The following is a 9,838-nucleotide window of genomic DNA, read 5'->3' as shown; positions in this document are numbered from 1 at the left end:
AAAAGAATGATATATAGGCTGAAAGGAAAATATGCAACTATTATTACTAAGAGGGAATATGTAATCCTGAACACAAGATTAAATTGAGAAGTCTTTAATTATTATTAACCAGGACAATGTGTGATGGAATTATAAACAAAAATAATTTTTTTTGATATAAAGAAAAATAACTACACAAAAAAAAATTTCCCTGCCACAATATCACCACCTTGTGGTCCTTACGGATACTGCCTCCAGTTTCAAATGGCTCTTTTCAGATGTTTCTCAGAACTCCAGTCCCACAACTCTCAATCTCACAGTGGGCAATTAAAGGAATTTAAATTCAAACCTATAGATTTAAATATGACTTCTATACTGATAAAACTCACATTATCATCAGCAGAGATCTCGCCTCAGCTGAAGATTCTTATAGTCAAAGCCTACTTTTGGATTTCTAGTAAGCACAACTTAAGATGTTTAAAGCTGAAGTTTTTTGAGACAGGGTCTCCCTATATAGTTCAATTCAGGCTTAATTACACTGAACTATGTAGCCAGTCTGGCCTCGAACTCATGGCGATCACCCTGCCTCAGCCTCCCAAGTGCTAGGATTACAGACGTGTGCCTGACAAAACTGAAATTTTAGTAACAACCTACAAATTCTCCAATTCACTCCACTGAAGTTCATTGTTTTGTCTTTTAAGAAGTTGTATGCTTTTGCTGGGATGATCTCTCTAGTCACTCCTGAGGACTGAGGAAACAGCCTGTAGATAAGCATATTACCACACCTGTGTCATATTCTTCTTCATCCCCAATGCTGAACACCGGCTTTACACCACGGTAAGGCTTGCCCACTCTGTCACTGCTGCTCACATGCCTACATTCAAAGAATTTTAAGGAATCATTTAAGGAGTTACCAAAAGTTTCCCCCAAGCATCACTGGATATTCAAACAAACGTAAATATTCTTTGCTACCTAGGTATTCACCCCCAGCTTTCAGATCGCTATGTTAAGAAAATTGACAGAAGATAAATTATATCTTTCAAAAGTGACCTAATAGGCTAAATGCTCTTGAATCAGCAAATTTTAATTTTAAATAATTTCAATAATCCACTTAAAACCAATGCTTAAGATCTGTTTTGACTTTAAGGAAGTTACATAATCTCTTTGTGCTTCTGTTCCTCACCTGTAAAATGGTGCTAATAATATCTATTCTTCAGGGTTATTGTGAGAATTAAATCAGTTCATTATTTCAAAAAGCTCTTAGAACAATGCTTAGTACATAGCAAGTGATATACACACACATTTACTAGACAAAACAGATTATGGTATTAAATATTCAAATTCCTGCAAGAGTGTTCAAGCATCTCTTATACATCCAAGTGTCTTAGAAATTTTCTTCCCATTTTATTACTAATACTTTTGTTTTAATCAAAACCAAGACAAAAATCCTGCTGTATATATATAAACCATGAAAATGAATCGGCCATTTTTTTCAAATGGCAGAAACATAAATGGCATACAATTCAAAACTTTTTAGTTCTGCAGGAAGTTTGACCTCTCTTTAATGTAAAAATTAACACCTGATTACTTTTTAGGTAATCCAAAATCAAAAGGTAAAATTAAAACATTTGAACAAAATACTATACCTTTTTTAGGGGAAAAGAATTGTTTATTTGTAGGATAATATCCAGTTAAGATTAGCCAATATTAAAGGAAGACTGTTGTTTTTTTTTTCTTTGTTACATATGAAGACAGAATCTTCTATTTTCAAAAGATATTCCAATATGCAACAAAATCAAGTTACATATTTTTTAAGAATTCAGTTTTCCCAGAAGACACATTTCAAATTATATACTGAATAATTTTAATATATACAATCAATGAAAGTTTTATTATCACCTAATTAAGTTGAAACAGAATTGAGTCTTTAGTTCTTCTAAAATGATATTTTAAAAAATCTAATGAGAGCTTAGCACATAACATTTACTTTTTTGGAATTAAAAGTTAGGTCAGGTAATATATAAAGTTGATTAAATCGGAAGCCATATAATTTTATGTTATCTCAATCAGAATTTTCTTTTAAACTACTGAACTATGCTCATTAGAAAATGTCTTCTTCGTTCAAATCTGTGAGCATCATTCCCCAGCTTTGTGCTATAGGGACGTAGAAGTGGAGCCTACTGGGAGATGTTTGGTCACTGGAGGTGTGCCCTTGGGACCCCACCCTTTCTTTCTCTCATTCATCTCAGCCATTAAATGAACAGGTTTTTGGGGATTAATCTATGTATGTGTAGTTGCAGAAATGAGTGTGTGGATGTTGTGTGCAAGCAAATGTGCACACACTACTAATACCTAGGGCGTTGTGCATACTAAGGAAGCACTCTACCACTGAGCTACATTTCCAACCTTTTTAAAATATTGAGACAGGGTCTTGCTAAATTGCCCAGGCTAGGGTAGAACTTGTGGTCCTCCTGCCTCAGGCTTCTGAGTAGCTAGGATTTCACGCATGGTCCACCATGGAGAGCGGAGGTGAACAGTTTTGCTCCTCTATGCTCTCCCCACCATGATAGCTCCCTGCCAAAACATATGAGCTGAATTCTCCAAAACAGTGAGCAAAAATAAACTTTTCCTCTCCTTAAATTGATTATTTGAGGTGTTTTGTACAATAATGGAAAAGAGAGGAACAAAGGCAGAGTTTGATGACAGGAAGGCATAGTTCAAACAACTTTCAAACTCAGCTTTCCATCAAAAGGAAAAAGTAACAGCTTTATCTAGAAATGCTTTAGTGCCTAGATTATAAATTTCCATGAGATTAAATTATAGGTTCTTTCTTATTTACGAATAAACTCATCACCTGCCTCCCAAGCGCAAGGTCCTGAGTTCGATTTCCAATACCGAAAAAAAAAAAGAATGAATTGCTAGAACATGAAAAAGTAATAAAGAAATAATAAAGATTAAGCTTACAGTAAATGCCTGAAAACCATACCAGAAAGTATTGCTTCTTATTGATTTCACTTATTTAATTCTCCTTTAACAGAAAATGCTGAGTTTCTTCTTGTTCTTTTATTTTGCTCACAAAATAGTTTATGCTTTCACAACCAACAAAATTATGCAAATTACTTAGCATTTAGTCAGACTTAATGAAACTCAATGTTTTGGTTTTTTTTTTTTTTTTAATGCTGAGATTTGGTTGGACTATTTCTAAAAATCAGTGAACTTAGAATTTTTTTTGCCAAAATAATAACAAACACCTATAGAATTGGATAGGCTTTTACTTAATTTACTGAGCTCAGAAATTCAATTTATTCTGTTAATTAATTTATGTTTTAAAAATAAATATATCTGCATGTGAATGACAGAAGATAAGTTAAAAAATTAAGAATCTAGGAGAAAATTTGGGAGTTAAATAAAATTAGACTATCTCAGTAGCCCTTTAACAGAAGAAAATAGATGATTCACAAATAGATTAAAATTTTAAAAAGCAATTTCCTTTGAAATAATAGATGCCTTATAATTAGCAAGGTGTAGGAACAAAAACAATAAATAAAAATTGAAATACCTGAAAATGTAAATGTATATAATGTAAAAACATTTAAAATTTTGAGGTTAGAGGTACAGCTAGCTCTGTGGTAGAGTAGATACTTAGCATGTATAAAGCCTCTTGGATTTAGTCACTGGCAAAAAAAAATTTTTTTAACTGTGAATTGTTCATTTTTTGCCACTATAATAAGGCAAATTAATAACTGATAATGGAAGAGACAGCACTGTAGTAAATTATCTCCAAAGCTAAAACCCTGCCAACTCTTGACTTCATACATACTTTTAGTTTCACCTTCCCTGTCTCAGAATAAAAACTTCAGGGCTTATAAAGTTCTTAACTGGGAAGGAGGAGTTTGATTTATATCTTAGGAATGAGCGATAGAAACATGCAAGAAAAAAATTAAAATGAAAACGAAACAAAAACAGATTCATCACCATGACACATTCCTGCAAGGAGAATGAGAAAAGTTCAACTAGCTCTTGAAATAGCTGCATGAAATTTTAGCCAAGATAGCACAAGGCATTTATAGATAGCATGAGGAATGCTAAAGGAAAGGATGATTTCATAAAGCTGCTCTACTCATTGGCTTACCGCTCTGTACATGATCTGTCTGGCCAGGGAAGATTGAAAGACATTCTATAGTAAATCAAGGTAGAGGACAGAACAAAATGATTATAAATAAATACAACAGTATAATCAGTTTTCTAACCCAGATTATACAAGAAAATATTTCAATCATCTCAAGTACAAAGAAAAATTAAGAAAAGCCAGTTTTAAGTGTTTTAATAAAGACAACATCTTCAAAGAACTCACAATTATCATAGTCTATTTTAAAATAAAATTTTAAATGTCCATGGCACAAAATGTAGCAGTAATAATATTGTAATTTAGAAGCACTAAAGAGGCTTTTGAGAGTAGATATTACTGAGCCAAAAAAAAATTTCAGGCTTGAGAAAAATGCTTTAATAATTATTAGTAAACTATTTTAGATAAGGTACAATTTTTTGGATTAATGACAATAACACATTATTTTCTTTTGTTTTTTTTTAAGTTGTTTTGAGACAAGATCTCACTCTGTAGTTCAGGTTGGCCTTGGACTTGTAGAGATAGTCCTGCCTCAGCCTCCCCAGTGCTGGGATTACAGCATGCACCGCCACACCCAGCTTCCATTACCTCGTTATTTATTGAATGAGAAAACATGAACATTTGTAGGAATATATGTACTATACTAAAAAAAACAAAAAAAAACAAAAAGGATAAAGAACAAATTCCTAACATTCAGTTCTTAAATTCAATATTTCAACTATCCCAAAATACTACAAGACAGACATGAAAATGAAATCAAATAGTATAATACATTTCCAAGATCAGGCTTACTGAGAAACAACTTCTGTGTTACAAATGTAAGGTTAAATTTGAACACTAGGGACAACAAAGATCAATTAAACTAACAGATGAAAAAATAGAAGTAGTAGGTACAGGGATACCACTGCGAGTTTGATCCCCAGGACCAAAAAACAAAACAAAACAAACAAATAAAAACCTGAATCAGTATAGAACAGAGAATTCTCAGACTTGTTTATCAATTATTCACTGTATCTCTGGTTTATAATTCACAAGGGAAATGGAATTTGCTCATATTTGTAAAAAAAAAAATTCTATGAAGATCTAAACTTAAGAAGTAGACCCTACCATGCCATATTTAGCATGACCAAACAGCCAGGTTTTAAATTGCTGGGACAGAGAAAGAGGTTCTATCAGATCACTAAATTTGGTAGATGACTCCTCATTCCTTTGATATTTCTGAAGCAGGCATCACAAAATATAATACATATTGAGACATTTAAGGATTTTTTTTTTTTTTTTTTTTTTTTTTTTTTTTTAGGAATGCAGGGATGGAACCCAAGGCCTTGTGCATATTAGGTAAGTACTCTACTACTGAGCTATGCTCCGACATTTCTTTCTAATTTCATTTTGAGATAACATTTTACTAAATTGTCTGGGCTGGACTCAAACCTATGATTCTCCTGCCTCAGCCTCCTTAGTAGCTGGGATTACTATAGCACCACGCAAAGCTGACAACTATTTGCTTTTAAATGAAGGGGCAGATTCATTATTTATAAATCATTGTAAGCAGTACAAAAGGCGAGGAATCTTGATAACCAAATTTTATAGCAATAAAGTATATCCCAATAAGTATCATAAAAACTATGAAACTTTCTAGCAGAAAAGTGTTTTATGATGCTTTTCTACACTTTCAACTAACATTTACTTACTGTAATTAGTTTTATTTACTCATCAAAGTACAATACGTGCATAAATGGAATGTAACAGTGAAACTCAGTGATATGCACAATTAATATGCATTACTAATGATAAATAAAATTGAAGAAAACTCACCGGTCCACGGGAGTTGATGTATTCTCAATAAAACTGATAACTTTTTCTCTGACATTAACGGATTTTGTCTTCAAAGCCACAGTCATTTTATTTACCAGTGATTTCATTCCTCTATCATTTGAACCATTAGGAGATTCACCCTGAAAAATAAGAATATAGATGTAACTGCTCTTCAAATAATTTGCAGACACACTACTGCCAACGTTTATCCCCATGTTATAGACTGAGTCACATCCCCAACAAATTCATATTAAATCTTAATTCCTAGTACATCTTAGAATGGGATTATATTTGCAGACAAGGCCTTTAAAGAAGCAATTATATAAATCAGGTCAGAATGGGCTCTAATCCAACTCTCCTAAGAGGGAGAGTATAGGTATAGGTGCAGAGTAAAGGCCATGTGAGGACATGAGAAGTGGCCACCTGTAAGCCAAGGAGAGAAGACTCAGGATAAACCAAACATGTCATCACCTTGATCTCAAACTTTTAGCTTCTATAACTTAAGAAAATAAATTTCTGTTGTTTAGACCACCTGATCTGTAGTTATTTTTTTATGGCGGACTAATTCACTAGGTGAAGCTATTTTAAAAATGTACGGTAGAAAAACTAAGGTATGTCTGTACCTATATGTGTACATATGTATAGTCTGAAATTACCTTTTGTATTCACTAAGAAATAAAGTAATTGATCTTTCTGAACTCAGTCTACAAAAATAAGCAAAAGCATAATCAAACTACTATTTATACACTTGAATTTTTAAACATTTAGTCCTTGTATTTTTTTTTTTAATTTTTGGAAACCAGGGATCAAACTTGGGACCTTACACTTGCAAGGCAGGCGGTGGAACCACTGAGCTAAATCCCCAGCTCTAGTACTTGTATATTTTTACTTTTCAAAATGTTCCAACTTACGCCTTTAATTTCGGAAGAAGAGTTATCCTGATGTACTTAATGGGTGTGAGTATAATTCTTATATTGCTTCACAAGATGGCTCACATATACCCCAGAACTCAAAATGGTGATATGTGTCAAATATTTTGTCTACTAGTTCCTCTTCAGAACTTATGGAAAGGAAATAATCAGGAAGTCCCTAAAGAGTCAGTAAAACAGTTTTTTTTTTTTTTTTTGGTTTTTTGGGACAGGGTCTCACTATGTAGTTGAGACTGACCTGGAACTCACTATGTAGCCCAGGCTGGTCTCGAACTCACAGCGATCCTCCTGCCTCAGTCTCCCGAGTGCTGGGATTACAGGCATGTGCCACCACACCTGGCCTGTAAAACAGTTTTTTGGTTTTTTTTTGGTACTAGGGATAGAACTCAGGTCCTTGTGCCTGCAAGGCAGGCGGCGGAACCACTGAGCCAAATCCCCGGCCCTGTAAAACAGTTTTTAAAAACATCTTAAAATGCCAGAAAATGCTCTCTGTTCAGTAAAAAAGAAAATAAAAACTACTATAAATTGTGATCTCTACTTTAAAAATAAAATACTAAAATACACATACAATAAAAGATTTTATGCAAATATTCCTAAATATGAAAGGCAATTATTATCTCTGGTAGTTAGAGGTGATTTTGTTTTATTTGTATTTTCTTATTGACATATGATGCTACAATGAACATATATTACTTTTTTAGAATACTGATATATGATGCCACATTGAATATATATTACCTTTATTTTTAGGAGAAATATGTCATTAACTACATTAAAAACTGTACCTCTAACTCCATACTAAATTCAACACCAAATTAAAGTGACCATGGAAATTCTTTGGTACTTTCAAATGGAACAAATCTTTACAACAGTTTCTATGATAGCCTCAATCAGTGTTTTTCAAATTTGAAGGCAAAAACTTCAACACTCCAAAGGCTGTGGTTGAAAAATACAAATTAGAATAATGTTTTTTGGAGAGCTATTTGATAATAATGCACAATAGTAAAGATTCTAATAAGAAATCTTTTAAACAAGTTATTCTACCTCTAGGACTAAATAGTCATGTTGTATGCAAATGTATCACTATAAAAATAACATGTAGTAGTGTGTAATGGAAAAAGACTGAAAGCTATACACTGAGCAACAAAATACCAAAAAAACTGTATCACATCCATACAATGGAACACTACTTAATTTTTCATACAAAGATATCATGAGATAAAATTTTCAGAGAAGTCTTATCTGTTGATAATGTTTTATCAATAATCTGCTTTGACTTCTATGGTTAAAGACAAACGTCAATATTGTCTAGTGAGTAAAATTTTATAATAACTAGTATTAATTATTCAGTGGAAAGTACTACATGTTTCCTTGCATATTTAATTCTCAATCTTCCTTTTGAGGAAGGTTCTACTATTATCAACTCTATTGCACAAGTGAAGAAAGTACAGCTGAAAGATGTTGCTGGAGATCACAAAGAAGTTACAATGATGAAACCTGCACCTAGGAATAGCAGGGGATAAGCCCAAATTAGTAACCATGAGCCTGTACTACAGTTTAAAACATAAACATTAGGTAGATAACCATTATTCATGAAGAAAAATATTCAATTACAAACAACTGAACTACAAGAAATATTATGAAACTATGAAAGACTTATTACTCACATATTTCCAAAGAAGAAAAATGAATTTATCCACTATAGCAAAGCCCTGCAGTTAAGTACATCTGAATAACTAAAAATCAAATATAACAGGATTGACAACTGTTTGCTATCTTCCTTTGCCTGAACTATTCTTGGGTGAATTTAGACCAAAGTCCTAATCATGTAAGTTTGGGGTGAGCAGAAGTACAAACACAATGTTCAGGAGATGTGAACAGGAGCTGAGTCCCAATATTCCCTTAGTCCAAACTAATTGGTAGATTCCTGGAATCAGCTCATTCAAGTTTCAACAAAGTCAGAAGTGCACACTGCCTTCATTGATTCATTAACATCACAATAATGTGAATCTTCACTGTGTGTGAAATATTTTGACACCACTTCTCTTATGGAGGGGATTTAGTAGCTAATTATCTTTTCTGGGAAATGATCCAACTCTGGGGACATATTATACAAATACACTCACATCAATAGAAGAATTGATACTGCTCCTTGAGCCTGAAGTACTAGCAATCCAATGGCCATATCCATTTTCTGGTCCATCCACGTTAATGTCTGCTAGGTGCTGCTGCAGTGCTTAAGATAAACAAGTAAAACCAAACCTGAACGATGAGCCCTTGTAGAAAGATTCATTACCAAAAAAGCACAATAAATGTATAACACTTGAATTAAAAAGATTCAACAATATAAAGTATTTCTGTACCCTATACAAGGCAAAGAACTTCTCCTTTCTTCTACAGCCTTCTGTACAGAGGTAACTTTTTTCTTTTTTTTTTTAAACTAACCCTGAGACTAACAACTGTACAGGTTCTCTATTTTTCTTTTTGGAAGGTAATTTTTCAAGTACTAACAGATAATATCTGCAACATTTTTATGATAGCAAGGAATAAGAGAAAACTTATGGATTCTTTGTTATACCATGAGCACCTATCAATCAATTTTTCCCATAATAAAAAAGCAGTCATTATTAACAGTTATGGGAAGACCTTGGTAAATGAAGAAATTCACCATTTCTTGGTAAATGCAAAAATTTCATGTTTTAAAAAGTTTCAAAAATCTAGAACATACCATCAATGCTTTTCAGACATTTTTGAGAATTATATGCTTAATTGTCAAATTCTATATCATGTTAACAGAATTAGTAATAAATAACACTGGGCAAAAGGTCAACACTTGTTTAATACCACTCATTAATTAAAAATAATCTCTTTTGGTGCTGAGGGTTTAGCTCAGCGGTTCGGTGGCCTGCCTTGCAAGCACAAGGACCTGAGTTCAATCCCTGGTACCAAAAAAAAAAAAAAAAAATCTCTTTTGTAGATAACTCTGGGT

The 9,838-nt window shown here is 32.9% G+C and overlaps 1 protein-coding gene across 2 annotated transcripts in view; it reads right to left on the bottom strand.

Annotated features, from left to right (window-relative positions):
* Positions 1–9,838, bottom strand: part of Tbc1d23 (TBC1 domain family member 23) — a 59,389-nt gene that overhangs the window by 6,241 nt on the left and 43,310 nt on the right. The window contains exons 13-16 of one of the 2 annotated variants that reach the window (XM_010639632.3): positions 8,976–9,085; positions 5,921–6,060; positions 4,112–4,156; positions 765–853 (exon numbers count right to left, since the gene is read on the bottom strand). In XM_010639632.3, coding sequence (XP_010637934.1) covers positions 765–853; positions 4,112–4,156; positions 5,921–6,060; positions 8,976–9,085 — 384 coding nt within the window. The remainder of the gene's footprint in view (positions 1–764; positions 854–4,111; positions 4,157–5,920; positions 6,061–8,975; positions 9,086–9,838) is intronic. The other variant, XM_010639633.3, reaches the window with a different exon arrangement.

This window comes from Fukomys damarensis, unplaced genomic scaffold (genome assembly GCF_012274545.1).
Source record: "Fukomys damarensis isolate Sample0158 unplaced genomic scaffold, DMR_v1.0_HiC HiC_scaffold_24, whole genome shotgun sequence".
In the NCBI taxonomy this organism is placed as follows: Eukaryota; Metazoa; Chordata; class Mammalia; order Rodentia; family Bathyergidae; genus Fukomys; species Fukomys damarensis.
The sequence above is the reverse complement of the archived record's forward strand: the minus strand, read 5'-3'. Positions and strand labels throughout refer to the sequence as shown.